The sequence below is a fragment of the Taudactylus pleione genome, unplaced genomic scaffold (assembly GCF_031769625.1).
Source record: "Taudactylus pleione unplaced genomic scaffold, aTauple2 ptg000393l, whole genome shotgun sequence".
NCBI lineage: Eukaryota > Metazoa > Chordata > Amphibia > Anura > Myobatrachidae > Taudactylus > Taudactylus pleione.
In genome coordinates this window covers 2934571-2953199 of record NW_028284794.1, presented here as the reverse complement: position 1 = coordinate 2953199, position 18629 = coordinate 2934571, and the positions used below count along the sequence as shown (strand labels likewise).

At 46.2% G+C, this 18629-nt stretch overlaps 1 protein-coding gene across 3 annotated transcripts; it reads left to right on the top strand.

Annotated features, from left to right (window-relative positions):
- The first annotated feature begins 1062 nt into the window (after positions 1-1062).
- On the top strand, positions 1063-17744 carry LOC148506856 (uncharacterized). Of its 3 annotated transcripts, none has more exons than XM_088446015.1 (3): positions 1063-1120; positions 16297-16440; positions 17480-17744. In XM_088446015.1, exons 1-3 carry the CDS (start codon positions 1109-1111, stop codon positions 17606-17608), a joined length of 285 nt encoding a protein of 94 aa, XP_088302141.1. In that variant the 5' UTR covers positions 1063-1108; the 3' UTR covers positions 17609-17744. The 3 variants fall into 3 exon arrangements, with proteins under 3 accessions (XP_088302141.1, XP_088302140.1, XP_088302139.1); XM_088446014.1 differs by lacking the exon at positions 1063-1120 and adding an exon at positions 1378-1436; XM_088446013.1 differs by lacking the exon at positions 1063-1120 and adding an exon at positions 10413-10532.
- Positions 17745-18629: the final 885 nt, after the last annotated feature.

The window sequence follows — 18629 nt, the reverse complement described above, 5'->3', positions numbered from 1 at the left end:
GTGAGATCCCGGCTGCTGTGTGACCTGTCCTGGCTACTGACACAGTGCTGGGAGGAGAGAGACCTGTACAGAGCACACACCAGTCTCCTGCTCTAACCCCTGAGTATTAGTGTGTAGTAAGTGGTGTGAGATCCTGGCTGCTGTGTGACCTGTCCTGGCTACTGACACAGTGCATGGATCTCTCTCAAATATAATATTTTCAGAGCTTGATGAATTCTGTCCCCGTACTAGTGTATGGGGACAGCGGGCCACATCGGGAGAGAAAGGTAAGTAGGAGATATTTGTGATACTAGTGTATGAGGACAGCGGCCATTCCGGGAGAGAATGGTAAGTAGGAGATATCTGTGATTCTAGTGTATGGGGACAGCGGCCATTCCGGGAGAGAATGGTAAGTAGGAGATATCTGTGATATCTCCTGCATTACCTTTTTGATGAATGGCCCGTACACTTAGGGTTCTATTCATGTACAACATGAAGTAGCTACTAAAAGATTTCACTATATATCGCATCACATTGATGCGATATATAGTGAAGTTTAGTAGCCATTCATGTACACTTATCTCTCCAATGTCTTCCTGCGCTGTCCGGCCCCTCCGTGATCCTTGTATGCATTGGGAAGACAGACATATCGGGAGCCCGATATACCTTCTCACTGCGCATGTGCTAGCATCCGAGAGCAGCGGGTCACGTCACCAGCTTTTGAAGAAATTAAGTGATAATGAATAGACTCCTAGGAAAGAAAATAGAGATAGTTGAATAATGAAATGTGCCCCCAATCAGTAGCTGAAGCTGCCAATTTTAAGTAACAATACAAGGGTGTACATTACTTTGGAGATATTGGGGACAATGTGATTATAGTTAAGGCATATGTAACTTTATATTTTTCATTTAGTGCTGGTAAAGTCTGTAGGTGGCATATACTGTACACATCCTGTCTGCCCCCGGGGTCATAGTCTAACAGCTGGCTCGTCACGTGGTTGGGAGTATCCTTACACTCTGAGAAATGTATAGCCACGAGTGTTTCTGGCAGCCCCTCCGTGTGGGTGGCTTATGCGGGGAGTCCATCCTCGTACTTATGTTATGAGATCTTTGTTATATACAGCTCGCCATGGTGACAGAGGTAATTTCCAGGAGAGAGTTTGAATGCAATATTTTTGTATGATTTTATTTAGAAGGTTGATGATTTAACCTATTACAAACCTGATAATAAAAGTTAGAGCTGTGTTCATGTTGAGTGCCGTGCCTTGAATGTGTGTATATTAAGGATGAGGTCCCATCACCACATACCATACCTCCCAACAGGATCCAGTTCAAGTACCGGCGTCCGGAATGCCGACAGATGGAAGCCTGACCTGGTACTAAAGATAGGCATCTAAATCCCAATGCCTATCTTTAGCCAGACGCCAAAATCCCGATGGCCATCATCCCGAATGAAGGTAAGTGGTGGATTGTAGCATGTAGCCGTAAGGAGGGGGGGAGGGTTAGGTTTAGGCACTACTGGGGTGACTTAGGGTAAGGCACCCCCCAGGGAGGGTTAGGCTAGGGGGAGGGGGTTTAGGCACCACCGGGGGAGGTTAGGGTTAGACCCCCCCAGGAAGGTTAGGTTTAGGGTGCAGGGAGGGGGGGTTAGGTTTAGGCATCCCCAGGGGGGTCTTAGGGTTAGACATGACCCCGGGAGTTTTAGGGTTTGGCACCACTAAGGGAGGGCTAGGGTTAGGGGGGGAGAGGGGAGGGTTAGGGTACATACCTGCCCCAGTAAGGATCTTCATGCTTTGGCCTTCTGACATTGGTATTTCATCCACTGGGCATAGATCCAGCGGCATTACGTACTGATTCCCTCCCAATATCATAGCAAAATGGTACACAATAAATAAGCAGCACCCCCAATCCACATGAGACACGTCCCCAGTTCACACACCATGGGGTCTATTCACTAAGCATTGGAGAGAGATAAAATTGAGAAAGATAAGCATCAGCCAAAGGAATGGAGTTGTAGAGAGGGTGGGGTGCCATAGGTCTGAGAGATGAGACTGGGTGAGCGATGGCGCTATGGTAGTGCCATGTGCCAGGGCCGCAGGTTACTCCCTGACAAAGTGCTGGGGACTACAGCAGGAGTGCCAGCAGTTTGTGTGAGAGGTCTGTGGAGGCTGCGTGGCAGCGCTGTGAGCTGTGGGAGGATCCATGATGATGTACTAAGCCTTGGAAAGAGATAAAGTGGAGAGAAACTCTTGTCAATTTTACAGGCTTAGTATATATCCTCCAAAGGGAGATATCTCTGATGTGAGTGAAGTTCAGTATTAAGTAGTTTCTATACCTGCAAGAGACTGATGGTCTGACAGTGTGATATATGCTAACTGACCTATCCTTGAACCAAGGGACTAGTGTCTGTTACTTGCAAAGAGAGAGGAAGCCATTTTGAGATAAATATTACGATGACTAGAATTGTGCTTGGGACTGAGATACAAATACTATTGAGTGCTGAAGATAATTGTGCTGTTAAAGTTGTATTAAATGTGCCTTATCATTGGAAAGTTGAAGCTATTGTTCTCTGGAATCAAGAAAGATCAGCATTTTAAGCTTAGTCTACTGACGCAGCCTATTGTGATGTACAGTTAGATGCAGTGGTCGCATATAATAGGTCAGTGACCACCTAACAAGAGAGTACTCCAATGAAAGAAGTTTGTGTTCCCTTTACAGTAAATGACTGATCAGTCTGGGGTTTTGCCAGTTTGCCAAGTGCATAACGGTGGGTTTTGTTCTGATCGAAATGAAATAGTACAAACATGTGACCAATATGAGTGAGTACAAATAAACACACTTTATTTACAAGTAACAAACAAACAATAAACAAACAACATACAAAGTATACAGTATACTCAACTTTTGTCTATGTATTCAGATGACACCGGTAATTCATCATCAGCAACATAAGATGTACTTCATCTTATCTTCTGGGGAGCCCTCGTTTCAATAATGCCCAGGTTATTCAATTTACATTGCAGGCACCTCTTCTGCAGACTTAGGTCTGTGCATGAGCTAATGGGTCCTTTGTGAACCTCTGGTTTATATAACTTAGTCTGGGGTGTTGGCTTTCCGGATATTAAGCCCATATCAGTTACATACAGTGCTAGGTATCAAGCACTCATTGGTCCAGCATAGCATTGACCAAACTTATCTCTCTTGCACATGCTCCGTAAGCATGAAGATGTTCAGACAAAGAGAATACATTAATGACGTATACTAATGTCTGGAGATGAACTCTATTTCAAGGCTCCTTTGTATAGAGTCTGAACATCACTGCTAAATACCCATAATGTTTAGCATCTCTACACAGCTACAATGGATTGTAGCTAACTGATAAGAACATAGAAGCTATGAATGGCTCATTATACTTCTAGTAGTAGAAATGACAAGTAGAGTTAGGCCTCAATTTATGTCTTCTTTCACCCCAAAAGGTTATATCTAACAATTCTATGCAAAGACTGCAATTGTATTAAGACAATCTCATTTCAAACCTCAAAGAGGCCTAGCAAGGGGTATATGTGTGTTACAACTTACAACTTATGTAGAGATTAAATATTTAACCCACTGATTACATTCCATCCTTATCTCTACATATCAAATATAAGGAACATGGGGCCTGATTCAGAGCCGTTCGCTATTTGTGGTCGTTCATTCAAAAACAAGGGGTGGCTATTCAAATGATCCGTTCGCAAATTGCAGTCTGTTCCCACCTCCAAGTCTGAACGAGCGAGCAAAACATACGCTCGTTTTTTGGATAAAAACGCCCCCTGGCCGCACGTACCATACGTCATGTCCGCTATTTATTAGATTAATCGAGTACATCGTACAGCGTATGAACTGCTCGCTATTCTTGTGGTTGGTGTTTTCAACCGCTATTTTGCGAGCAGTTCTGAGTTAAAAGAAACCAAGTGACGTGGTCAATGACGCTGCTGTATTAATTATGCACTCCCTTAAAACGCCCGTTTTGACCTTTAAGCACGCCTGCGGTCGGATCTCCACTCCCCGTTTTCAAGCACCTTCCCCTGTTACCACCCACATATGCCTCATTCTGTCACTCAAAATAGCAGGCATTCGCTATATTGCGCACCAACGATTTTCGGCCGCACTGACTGGTTCGCGCATGCGTACTAAAAACCGTACGCATGCGCAGATGTGCGAACATCGCTCGGAACGAGCGTACTGCCGCTAGCGAGTGGCTCTGAATGAGGGCCATGATCCCCATTGCATAATCTAAACCTCCATTGTACTTTCACTACTTATCCTAACACACTATGTAACAACATATAATATAACAAGGTTAGTACTATGATTACATATAACAAGTAATGTAAAATCACACTAAAACAACATTTCCATTCAGGATTTGACCACTCTGGCTGTATTGCAGAATCTGTCAATAACCATCACTGAACTCTTGTTTCATTTCTAACTCTCTACATATACATATTCCTTTATATAATGTGAATATTCTAATAACACAGTGAATAATACATATGATTATATCAAATATATCAGTTACTTATAAGATAATTAATATCAGTAAAATAAAGTTCAGTTCAATTAAATCTTGAAAAAGTCTTGAGAATATTGGTGAGTGTGGATCCAACCAATATAAGGCACAAGTTCAGTTTTGCACAATGTACATAGATGTATGTAATGGTTGTGCTGTCAGATCTTATAACTCTGTTGTCCTCCTGGACTCTCTCCTGTAAGAAATCACTCTCTGGCCATCGTCATCCAGGCATGCCTCCAGTGACGTTCTCTCACCTCCTGCTCCAACCATCAACCTTTTGGCTTAAACAAAGAAACAGTGTGAGATAAACCATAACAACAAAGTAAAATAAGCATTTACTTATCCTGCTGCAAATATCTTTTACACCTGTCTCTATTCTCTTCCTATTAAACATTTTTTCACAACAACCTTATCATAAGTGTTTGTGTCTGTGCACCAGATATCTTACTTAAAAAGTTCAACCTTTTACCACCCTCCGGTTATCAAAATATATATACTGTATACAGCCTGCTCTAAACACCCAACATTGTATATATATAAACATTCCTGTTTCCTAAACAACACATCCATTCATTCAATCATACTGATGTCAGTTTTGTGAATGGTATGAAGCAAAGAAAACCCAATATACTCCATGTTTCTGTAGAATGGGCGTCTTTGTCTGCTTGAATCTTCTCAGACATCCCATAATATCAACAAGTCAGTCTGTGTCACATCTTCAGGATAGTCTCTTATCTTGTATCACTCTGATTAAGACAACTTCACTCCTGATTGACAGTGTTTTGTAGCTGTTCAGTGCAACACTCATCCTCCATCTTCTTGGTAGCAAACGATGAATTCAAATTGCCAAACTTGTGCAGTCATTTCATAGTATATGAGGCCTTTATCAGTAGTAAGCAAGGTAGGCCTCATTTCCAGCTGTTGGCAATTGTAACAGGTTTTTGCAATGTCTCTGACCATGGCTTGGATATAAGGAATCCCTTTGATTTGAGCTTGCTTCAATGCAGCGTCAGCTCTGTCATGGCATAACAGTTCTAGCACCATCAGTGCTGTCTTTGCAGTGAATTGCACACCATGTTCTGTGCTCAGTTCACTTGTGCACACACCATTGAAGCTGTAGCTGTGTGTATCAGCATGTCCCACGTTGATCTTCCAGCTTTGGACAGCAGCAGTCCATATAGACTTTGTGTCAAATGTCCATTTTTCAGCGTGAAGATTTACAGGGTCTTTAGTCTTGTCAGTGACTTGGAAAACAGTCATAGATTCAACAAGTTCGCTAGCCCCTTCTTCTGGCTTTCTGCTGTCAGCTTGTAAAGATAGCTGCTTTGCTTCAGCCATAATCCACAACAGTCCTGTGTGGGTGCAGATAGCACCATAGTCCATGAACCAAAAATGCTCTCTGTCTAGGGAATCTTCCCACCACCGTGGAGCTGTGATCATAAAGAAATCCAGTATGGACATTTCAAACATTGGTTTAAATTTCACTCGTCCAGCCAGTAGTGCTTTGATCTCCTCAATAAGCATCTGAGTTTCTGCCATTGTCGTTAGCAACTGTGTGTCTTTCAGCTGCTTCAAAACCTTTGGCTTGTAAGGCTTTGTAAGGAAATACACTGGGATGTGAATTTCATTACCAAACACAAAATCTGCAACTTTGTCACTACACAAACCCACAGTCAGTGTGTCTGTACTCCATGTATGCCCCTTGTGGTTGGTCAGTGTGTACCCACCAACCCCTCCTTCACAATGAGCAAGTAAACCATGAACATCATTTGCAATGGATGTTTCATCAGAAAACACATCTTGTTCACTTTTTGCATTTGTAAATTCAACAATGACACGTTGATCATGCTATGTAAATTTAATATTGTCACAGGGGGAGTCTTCAGTCTCAGGGGCATGGTCTATAACTGAAATTCTACCTAATTCCCACCCTCTGGCTTTGGACAATGTCCATGTCTCATTGGGCAAGGCAAAAGGCATCATCACCACCCCTTCACTTAGCAACACCCCTCTGAATGGCCATGCAAACATATCCTCTTTTTCAATCAGTTCACAGTGCATAGCAAACGGGACAGTCCTAGACAATTCAAGCATACCATCATACACCTCAAGAGTATCACTAACCAATGGCATGTTATGATACCTCATTTGCATTCAATTTTGACTCTGATTTCTGGACATATTCCCTGCATTCATGGATTTCAACATTTTGTTTGCATTTTGTGAAATCAGAAATTTTCATCACACTGCTCTGATCAAACACATTTTCTGTAGTGTGAATACATTGTTTAATTTCTGTTTCAAGTTCTTTCTGCGTAACTTCATACACTTCTCTTTGTATTTCAAGCTCACAAATTTCTACGCAAGATGTGTGTAATAAATCACCAATTGACATTTTAACTCTTGCGTGTGGGGATTTTCTCCCCCGCCCTATGGAATTTGTCAAAGGCAGACTGGCAGAATCCTCAGAAACACAAAATGGCAAAACTTCATCTTCTGATGCAAAATCGGTAGCTTTCAAAAAGCTCAAATCACTACAACTTTGTAAAGGCGTCCCAAAACAAGTTAGATTAATCCGAGATTTTTTAACACATTTCTGAAATTTCATGAACTTATTCTGTAATCTACCCTTGGCATTTTTCACATGTTTCAAAAGTTTGTAAAACATTTTTCTCAATTTTCTTTTTTTTTTTTAAAAGAAAAAGACAAAACAACATACAGTGTGATTTAAGCTAAATCACAATCTTTTTTCTCATAGGAATGAGACCGAGAAAACATACACAATGCAATATACAGGTCAGCAGAGAAAAAGCAAAACATAATTTTGCACTTTTTTTTACAGAATCAGTCAATTGGTCACAAACAATTAACCCTTCCGATCCCACTTCTGACACCAAGTGCATAATGGTGGGTTTCGTTCTGATCGAAATGAAATAGTACACACATGTGACCAATATGAGTGAGTACAAATGAACACACTTTATTTACAAGTAACAAACAAACAATAAACAAACAACATACAAAGTATACAGTATACTCAACTTTTGTCTATGTATTCAGATGACACCGGTAATTCATCATCAGCAACATAAGATGTACTTCATCTTATCTTCTGGGGAGCCCTCGTTTCAATAACGCCCAGGTTATTCAATTTACAGGCACCTCTTCTGCAGACTTAGGTCTGTGCATGAGCTAATGGGTCCTTAGTGAACCTCTGGCTTATATACCTTAGTCTGGGGTGTTGGCTTTCCGGATATTAAGCCCATATCAGTTACATACAGTGCTAGGTATCAAGCACTCATTGGTCCAGCATAGCATTGACCAAACTTATCTCTCTTGCACATGCTCCGTAAGCACTAAGATGTTCAGACAAAGAGAATACATTAATGACATGTCCTAATGTCTGGAGATGAACTCTATTTCAAGGCTCCTTTGTATAGAGTCTGGACATCACTGCTAAATACCCATAATGCTTAGCATCTCTACACAGCTACAATGGAATGTAGCTAACTGATAAGAACATAGAAGCTATGAATGGCTCATTATACTTCTAGTAGTAGAAATGACAGGTAGAGTTAGGCCTCAATTTATGTCTTCTTTCACCCCAAAAGGTTATATCTAACAATTCTATGCAAAGACTGCAATTGTATTAAGACAATCTCATTTCAAACCTCAAAGAGGCCTAGCAAGGGGTATATGTGTGTTACAACTTACAACTTATATACTTATGTAGAGATTAAATATTTAACCCACTGATTACAGCCAAGTAATAATCTATTTTGCTATTCCATTATATGTGTGTTTTTGAGAAGGTTATTGTGTGTTTAGAATCTAGTACATTGAAGTATTGAGAAACTGCATTTTTTATAGTCATAGCTAAAGAGGTTCTGCATCATACTAAAGAGAACTGCTGCTTATCTATTACTGTTGTTAACTATTATCATACAGTACGTTTGTAATATTTTCTTTGTGCCAAATTGCCTGTCATTTGTATGGTGACCCCTACTTTCTCCATACTTTGATCCCTGGAATGAGGACCTCTTACTTCCCCTTTACTAAATCTACTAGATTATTTTACTTAAGGCTGTCACATTATGTCATGTTACTGTGTGTATGGGGCTAGCCTCTCTACTACAGCCTGAGGTGGATAAAGTTCATGGAGTCAGTACCAAGGCTGTCACGTTATGTCATGTTACTGTGTGTATGGGGCTAGTCTCTCTGCTACAGCCTGAGGTGGATTAAGTTCATGGAGACAGTACCAAGGCCATCATGTTATGTCATGTTACTGTGTGTATGGTGCTAGACTCTCTGCTACAGCCTGAGGTGGGTAAAGCTCATGAAGTCATTACCAAGGCTGTCACATTATGTTATGTTACTGTGTATATGGGGCTAGACTCTCTGCTACAGCCTGAGGTGGATAAAGCTTGTGGAGTTATTACCAAGGCTGTCACATTATGTCATGTTACTGTGTGTATGGGGCTAGCCTCTCTGCTACAGCCTGAGGTGGATAAAGTTCATGGAGTCGGTACCAAGGCTGTCACATTATGTCATGTTACTGTGTGTATGGGGCTAGTCTCTCTGCTACAGCCTGAGGTGGATAAAGTTCATGGAGTCAGTACCAAGGCTGTCACGGTATGTCATGTAACTGTGTGTATTGGGCTAGTCTCTCTGCTACAGCCTGAGGTGGATTAAGTTCATGGAGTCAGTACCAAGGCCATCATGTTATGTCATGTTACTGTGTGTATGGGGCTAGCCTCTCTGCTACAGTCTGAGGTGGATAAAGCTAGTGGAATCATTACCACGGTTGTTACATTATGTCATGTTACTGTGTGTATGGGGCTAGTCTCTCTGCTACAGCCTGAGGTGGGTAAAACTTGTGGAGTAGCTGCCAGAGAAAACGTAAGAACCACTGGGGCTGCCATCTTATCTGTAAGGTGCCATCTATACCTAATCTGTGCCCACACCAACTCCCTGGGTATCACATATGGTCTGTAAATTTTTGCCTGGGGGGGGTGAGCACACAGTACACCATACTGCATGAGAAGCAGCTCAGCTCTTAAGGTGGTGTCAGGTACTATGAGTATTTATTAACCATTGTTTTTATAGCGCACACATATTACGCAGCGCTTTACAAAGAATACTTAGGGATCGATTCAGACCCAGACGCTAAGCTGCATTCTCTCGCTGCCAAAAGAGGCCGGGTATGCAAATTCTGCGATCGCACTGTCTGGTGTAAGGACGCCCTCTATGTCTTAGAGAGCGACGGCAGAGTGAGCGCACGCTGGTATAAAGCCGCCCATTTTTCTTACTTAGCACACGTCACCTCCAGGATGATTAATCAGAACCATCAAGAACCATCGGAGCTGCACGCAGCGCTTGAGGTAGACCCTACCCCACCGCAAGCACTGCGATCACTGCAGGCTGAAATACAACCATGTGACGTGTACAATGACGCTTCAATGCTAATTATGCACACCCATAAATCTCAGTTTGACGCCCAGACACGCTGGCGTTCGCAGAACCACTTCCCCGTTCTTAAGCACCTTCCCCTGTTACCACCCACAAACGGCGCTATCTGTCACTCAAAGTAGCGCTCAGTCTTTGTGTTAAGATCGCACGATTCCCGATCGCAATGACTGGTTCGCGCACGTGCACTGTGATGCATACACATGCACAGACGGGCGACAATCGCCCATAGCGTGCGTCCGCGGCTTAGTGTCCGGGTCTGCATTGACCCCTTAGTCCTTCCCGTAAGCCTATTATGTGTCTGGCTGTTTATCATAGTAAACTATGGCTCTCTCTCCTGTTCCAGCTCACCCACCGGCAGGACATGGTGTGCTTTGTAATGCCACAACACTAAAGAGGAAGAGGCACTGATGAAATGACAGGCACCTGCAATGCCGCATGCACCCCGGCCTGTCTGCTTCATCTCTGTAGCTTCTCCGGAACTGGGAGCAGAGTGCACCCACGTGGGCAGCTGGCATCACTGTACAAAGTAAATAAGCGATGTCATTGGCACAAGAGCTACATTTAGAAAAAAAAAAAAAAATATGTAGTTTCACAACGTCATTTGGTACTGCTTGTCTACACTAATGTTATCCAATGGATCAGTGAGCCTGACAAATTATACTTCTGATAAAAGAGAAATGGTTCTAAGCTTGTATGGCCTAATTATTATGTACAGCCCCTTTCTGGCAATATACAACAGCGATAAATAAATCCCTTAACACAATGAAGCAGTGAGGGTTAGCTGGCCGCTTTGTGGGGCAAGTCTTGTGACAGCGTCCCAGATTTGGGCTGCCACAATAAAAAATGTTACACCTTTGTATGGGATACGTTTAGGAAGCCGGCGGTGCAATACCGACCACCGGCTTCCCGAATCCTCAATCCCGGCTAGGGTTAAATGACAGGCGTCTAAAATCTAGACGCCTGTCATTTTCCAGACGCGGGGGGGGGGGGGAGGTTAGGTTTAGGGCACCCGGGGGGGACTTAGGGTTAAGCACCCCCCCAGGAGGGTTAGGGCTAGGGGGAGGGAGGGTTAGGGCTAGGCACCCCTGGGGGGACTTAGGGTTAGGCAGCAGGGAAGGGGGGTTAGGGTTAGGCACTTAGAGGGGGGAGGTTAGGGTTAGGCACCCCCCGGGGGACTTAGGATTAGGCAGCGGGGAAGGGGGGGTTAGGGTTAGGCACTTGAGGGGGGAGGTTAGGGGGGTTGGTTAGGTTTTACTAACCTTAGGGACGATCGGGATTTCCAGCGCTGTCGGCCTTCCGCTGCCGGGCTCTGCTCTTTTGTTGGGCTGCCGCTGCCGGGAATCAAACTGCCGGCCATGCGGCAGTTGGGATTTCATACCGAATGCCTTTGTATATTACACCCTATGGGAAGGAGTCCCGGGTTGGGAAGAAGGATCTTTTTGGATCCCTCCACCCCTGACCGGCTCCTTCCACCGGAAGTCGAGGCTCTTGTGAGCATGTGTGACCTGTAGGTCACGCATGTGCACTTGGCTCACTGCTCCGAAAGGAGCAGTGATAAAAAGCGTGGAGACTGATTTTCGGATCAGCTGTCTCTGCGCCGGAGCAAGTCATCATTGCTCCGGCGCAGAGACAGCGAGTAGGAATGTTAATTATCTGGGTTCGGCCCCCCGATAATTAACATAATGAATAGAGCCCTAAAGGATTTTTTAAGATGATTAAAACAATTGGAATCTTTATTTTATTTTGATCTGGTAACAGAATGGGTTATGTGGCAGGGCATGCACGACATAATACTTTGCTGAGGAAAGCTGGCAAATCTCGCTGCAGTCAGGGTTAAGGGCAAATAAGAATAAAATGATTAGATTGCGCTTAGCTGCCAATGTGCGGTTCATCCACATGGCTTCTCATCGCCAGCCAGCGGGACTGCAGCAGAACAGCAGGAAGAAGGTAACGGGGTGAAGAGGGAAAAAGTGGAAGAAACAGGAAGTGGTTAGAGAGAGAGCAGGGCAAGTGGGACAGTGGATGATAAGGGCATACCTCCCAACTGTCCTGCATTCAGCGGGACAGTCCTGTTTTTTGGGACTGTCCCGCTGTCCCACCCGCGGGCCGCAGTGTCCCACGGTGGGGGGGAAGTTGGGGAGAGCACATACACACTGCTCTGCTATGCAGAGCAGCGAGTGTGTAGAAGGTAAACAGATGCCGTGCACATCAGTGTAGGGAAAGCCTGGGGGCTGCCCAGCATCTCGTAGAGTGCTGGACACGCCCCCTATAGTGACAATAACAGGGGTTTCCGCGTGGCTCCTCCCATCTTCCATGAGGCTCCGCCCCTTTCCACAAAGCCCCACCCCCTTTTCGGCGCACATTGTGTCCCTCCTCGTCGTGGACAAAAGTTGGGAGGTACGTAAGAGGCAAATGTAAGGAAAATGTGGCAGAGGGCAGATAAATGCACAGAGGGGGAGAATGAAAGGACTCCCACAATGCGGAGACATACAAGGGGGGTGGAGTGCAGGAGAGAGAGCATTCCAGACAGGTGGGGCCTAATTCAGAGATGGATGCTGTTGTGGCATCGGACGCAAGCGGCCAATGATTTCAGTCTGCATATGCATCTGAGCTGACTGCACGTGCATTCCGATGACTAAAGCCAAGGAGAGAGTTACAGCTGGGCGTTGGCAGAACACAGATACTCACATATAGGGGTAGATGGGTCAATGTTTCTTACCCTCTTACGTTATAGAGCTGTCCCGGTGATGCATAGACTTGCGGGCTTATGATAGCTCTATACAATGCTGCAATTACCGGCATTGTAATGCAGGGGACGGGGCCACAATTATGTGATTGTGCATGAATCACGTCACCAAGCCAGCTGGACCACCCACCTCACTCAGGAAGTGGGTGGCCCTTGGCGGCTGCCGGGCGCTCCGGGAGACTTGCCTGCTCCTCTTGGATATCCTGGGAGAATAGGCAAGTATGGCGCAACCCATGCTGCAGGCAGAGAAATGCTGGTGGCCAGCCCAAGGCACTGAAACTGGAACCGGCCCAGAGGGAATTTGCACCCTGACCCCAGCTAGCCTCTGCCTCCACCCAAATGTCTGAACACTTTATATCTCCGATATCTGCTGGGGTCCCTCCATTTCCAACAGCAGCCGCAGCACACACAGGTTTCTATGGGGGGGGCGTGATGCTGTCATTCCGGAGCTTCGCCCCCGCAGCTAATGCCATGTAAAGATGGCGTTGTGCCGCTGTAGCCTGTGGGCTACACATAGCAAAATTAGCCAGGAGAGGAGTCCCTGAAAGTTGCTTTATAATATATCCGTGCAGTATGATCTCATACTGTATGATCAGGGGAACTAATATCGCGCCCAGATTGCATTCAGTACCGGTTATTGATACATGGGCCCTTTAATTAGATTCACGGCCATTCCCCTCACGCTGCCTGGTATAATTCTCATTGCAGGGACTCTCTGAAGGTAAATGTGTGACTCACAAACATTTCTCCGGTCTGTGAGTAGATAGGGGCAGAGTGCGGCATGAGAATGCTTTCTCACGTCACAGTATACGAGCGAGTTTTACGCACCGCTGCTGTATTAAGTCCTCCTTGGAGTATCAGCATTATTCTGTTGCTATGGGTGTGACTCAGTTATGTTCCATAGCAACCTCCCGTGTACTGCGCACAATGCATTAATCACAGTAATAAATACTTTGCTCGTTTTAGCTCGTACTGCAAAAAACTAAGATCATAAACTACAAGGTGACTCGGAAACAGCGGCCTCGTAGCCGATGGATTTGCCAATTCTGTTTGCTGTAAGGTATCATCGTCCCAGCCCTTCCCCTTCTCTATTGCTGGTACATCTACCTTCTATATTGTCTTACTGATATTTGGTTACAGGGGGGAGGGAAGGAGAGACAAGGCCAGGGGTAGGTTGGAACACCAGGAAAATTCCTGCTGGGCCGGTCCCTTGTCCCCTTTGCCGGGCTGGCTAGTACTGCCTGCCCAACCGGACTGCGCTGCGGCTACCTTAATCGGTACTCAGCTCCGATCAGGCTCATTCTAAAATGGTCGCGCGAGGGCTGCTACGCAGGCCCAGCTGCAGCAGCTCCTCTCATAGGCCTTTGCAGAGCTCGTGAGTGACACCTTATGGCTCCGCCTCCAGCAACAACAATAACTGAGCCAGAGGGCAAGGTCAGCCTAACCCTAACCTCTCACAGCTTAACCCTCCCCTCTCGCAGCCTAACCCTCCCTTCTCACAGCCTAACCCTAACCCTCCCCTCTCGCAGCTTAACCATAACCTCTCGCAGCTTAACCCTAACCCTCCCCTCTCGCAGCCTAACCCTCCCTTCTCACAGCCTAACCCTCCCCTCTCGCAGCCTAACCCTCCCTTCTCACAGCCTAACCCTCCCCTCTCGCAGCTTAACCATAACCTCTTGCAGCTTAACCCTAACCCTCCCCTCTCACAGCCAGCCCTAACCCTCCCCTCGCAGCCTAACCCTAACCCTCCCCTCTCGCAGCTTAACCCTAACCCTCCCCTCGCAGCCTAACCCTCCCCCCTCGCAGCCTAACCCTAACCCTCCCCTCTCGCAGCTTAACCCTAACCCTCCCCTCGCAGCCTAACCCTCCCCCCTCGCAGCCTAACCCTCCCCTCTCGCAGCTTAACCCTAACCTCTCGCAGCCTAACCCTCCCCTCTCGCAGCTTAACCCTCCCCTCGCAGCCTAACCCTCCCCCCTCGCAGCCTAACCCTCCCCTCTCGCAGCTTAACCCTAATCCTCCCCCTCACAGCCTAACAGTAACCCTCCCCTCTAACAGCCTAACCCTCCCCCCTCGCAGCTTAACCCTAACCCTCCCCCCTCACAGCCTAACCCTCCCCCCTCGCAGCTTAACCGTAACCCTCCCTGCCTAACCCTTCCCCCTCACAGCCTAACTCTCCTTTCTCGCAGCCTAACCCTCCCCTCCGCAGCTTAGCCCTAACCGTCCCCCCTCGCAGTCTAACCCTCCCCTCTCGCAGCCTAACACTCCCCTCTGCAGCTTAACCCTAACCCTCCCCCTCACAGCCTAAACGCAGCCTAACCCTAACCCCCCCTCGCAGCCTAACCCTCCCTCCTCGCAGCCTAACCCTAACCCTCCCCCGTGCAGCCTAACCCAAACCATCCCCCCTCACAGCCTAACCCTCCCTCCTCGCAGCCTAACCCTCCCCCCTCTGCAGCTTAACCCTAACCCTCCCCCTCGCAGCCTAACCCTCCCCTCTCGCAGCCTAACCCTCCCCCCTCACAACCTAACCCTCCCCCTCGCAGCCTAACCCTCACCCCTGCATCATCACCCTTACCCTTTTCCCTAGAGTCTAACCCCTAACCTTAATACTTACCGTTGAGATGCTGACGGGCGCGATTCTGGTGCCGGTATCCTGAACGCCAACATCCTGACCGCCGAGGTGGTGACTACATCCCTTGATATATATAGTAGGTGTAAGTAATAACAGAGGATATAGGGCCTAATTCAGAGATGAACGCCATGGCGCTTACGTACGCAGGTCGAGTGATTGTTTGCCATCGCGCATGCCTATAAACTGCACTGTGCATGTGTAACGATCGCATTGTGATTATGGATGCACATAGAAATCCATCGCAAGGTGGGGGAGGTAACAGGGGAGCTGGCCAGAAAAACACAGGCGTGTCTGTACATTTGACCGCCATTTTATGGGCGTGCACAAATTAGCACTTTTGATCTCCTACGTAGCATGAGAGCCTTCTGTGTGCGAGGAGAGCTGACGAGTCTGCGGCTGCTCTGACCTGCCGCAAGGGCAAGATGGCCTATCGATGTCCGTCGATGTTACCATGTCCGGCGATATTTACGCAGGTATGTGTTGTCACACGCAGGTGAGAAGGCAGCAGTGGGCGTCTTTATGCTCGGGTGATCTTTGCAGACATTAGCATATTTTCGCAGCTGCAGTGCGTACGAAAACGCAGCTGCGATCGCAGTATCGTCCTTCTCTGAATCGGGACCATTATCCAGATATTAAGTACCGCAAGAACAGTTCATGTTTTCCAGACCACCTAGCAGGTGCACAGGTGTAATCATTACTAATTAAAAGATTTGAAAAGATCCACAAGTGGAGATAATTATTACAGTTGTGATTCTGTGAGGAGACCTGGAAAACATGCACTGTTGGTAGCTCTCGAGGACTGGGGTTGGCTACCTCTGCCTTAAATGATAGATCTTACTCTTGTCCACATATCTGTGCTGGTTAAGTGGCACTTTGAGCCCACTAACTATGTTTTTTTTAATGTCCCTGTACAGGTTGGGAAATGTTCAATGTGGAAGCTTTGCAAAGGATTAATTTACAGTCAATTGTTTTGGAAAGCACTCATCCTGGTCCCCTTCTGGGATGAAAATCCACTCCAAGCAGCAGAAGTTGCCCAGGATTCTCAAGAAAGACACAACGTAAGACCTTAAGGGGTAAATTTAATTTATTAAAGTGAGAGTTTTTAGAAGTGTGGACCTGATTCAGAGCCGGACGCTATTTGCGGACGCTCGTTCATAAAAAGGGGCTGGCTATTTAAAATAAGAGCTCGCTCTTTGCGGTCAGTTGACGCCTCTATGTCTGAACGAGCGAACGAAACATGCGCTCACTATTTAGGAAAAAACGCCCCCCTGGCCGCTCGCATCCTACGTCATCTCCGCTATTTATTTGATTCATCGAGTACATCGAAAGGCGTACGAACTGCTCGCAGTGCTTGTGGTTGGATTTTCCTACCGCAATCATGCGAGTTCAGGCTAAGAAACAACCAAGTGACGTGGTCGATGACGCTGCTTTGTTAATTATGCACACCCATTAAACGCCCGTTTTGACCGTTTGGTACGCCTGCGTTCGGATCTCCACTCCCCGTTTTCAAGCACCTTCCCCTGTTACCACCCACAAACGCCTCATTCTGTCACTCGCTATTTTGCGAGCACACGATTTTCAACTGCACTGACTGGTTCACGCATGCGTACTAAAACCCATACGCATGCGCAGATGTGCGAACATCGCTCGGAGTGAATGAGCGGCCGCTTACGAGCGGCTCTGAATCAGGCCCTGAGTTTTAGAAGTGATGTTGCTTGCCCATAGAAAATAATCACATTCTAGCTATTATCTTCTAGAAAGTGATATTAAGTAGAATCTGATTGGTTGCTATGGGCAACATGACTTCTAAAATGCACTTCTAAAAACTCTCACTTTACTAAATTTAATTTACCGATTAATACAGGGGTCTTCAACCTTTGGCCCTCCAGCTGCTGTGGAACTACAGATCCCAGGATGCCCTGCCACAGTTTTAGCATGCTGTTATATCAAAACGGTGGCAGGGCATGCTGGGATGTGTAGTTCCACAGCAGCTGGAGGGCCAAAGGTTGAAGACCCCTGGCTTAATATCTTTGTGCTGGTTAAGTGGCAGTTTGGAGGCCACTAACTAACTATGTGTTTTTTAATGTCCCTGTACAGTTTGGGAAATGCTTTTTCATGTGGAAAGCACTACTAGAAGTCTTCCTGGTCCCCTTCTGGGATGAGAAAATCGACTCCCAGCAGCAGGCATGGCGCTCAAGGATTCTTCTCGGGCAAGGACTGATGTGAATGAGTGAAATATTTTTTGTGTAAATGCCTCCTCCCCTCTCCTTCTCACTCATAAATTTACTTCAGAATAAAAAAAATGGTAGTAAATTTAATTTCAATCAACCCTTCCTGTCCCTGCCTTCAACTACATACATACTCCAACTCCCTCTGGCCTGTCTTGAATAATAAAAACATTTGTTTCCTGATGTGCCATGTTGGAAGTTGAATTTCCACATTTTCGTGCCGCCCACTGCTGCCGCATAGCTTAGTCAGCCAGTTAGGTGCAAATTTTGGGCCTAAACTGGATGAAAACAATATAGTGAGCTGTGTGGTGGTCAAAACTGACAACAAACGAGTGGAAATAAATGTTATTGAGGTTAATAATACTGCAGGAACAAAACAGGGCAATTTTATGAGATTTTTAGCTGTTTTTATGATTTAAGGAAAAAAAATCCAGATCCAAAACTGAAAAGCAAAACCCGGATGATGCGGCTTTACAGCCAGTAGAGTGGCCGGCGGCCGATGTTGCGACTTGGTAGCCGTTGGTCCGGCAAGGTGCCGATGATGCGGCTGGAGAGCGAGTAGAGTGGACGGAGGCCGATGTTGCGATTTGGTAGCCGTTGGTACGGCAAGGTGCCAATGATGTGGCTGGAGAGCCAGTAGAGTGGCCGGAGGCCGATGTTGCGACTTGGTAGCCATTGGTGAGGCAAGGTTATGTGGACCGGTTATGTGGCAGGAGAGTGGTTAGTTATACATGACCGTTATGTGGAAGGAGAGTGGTTAGTTATACATGACCTGGTTATGTGGCAGGAGAGTGGTTAGTTATACATGACCAGTTATGTGGCAGGAGAGTGGTTAGTTATACATGACTTGGTTATGTGGCAGGAGAGTGGTTAGTTATACATGACCGGTTATGTGGCAGGAGAGTGGTTAGTTATACATGACCTGGTTATGTGGTAAGAGAGTGGTAAGTTGTACATGACCAGGTTATGTAGAAGGATTGGTTAGTTATACATGACCTGGTTATGTGGAAGGAGAGTGG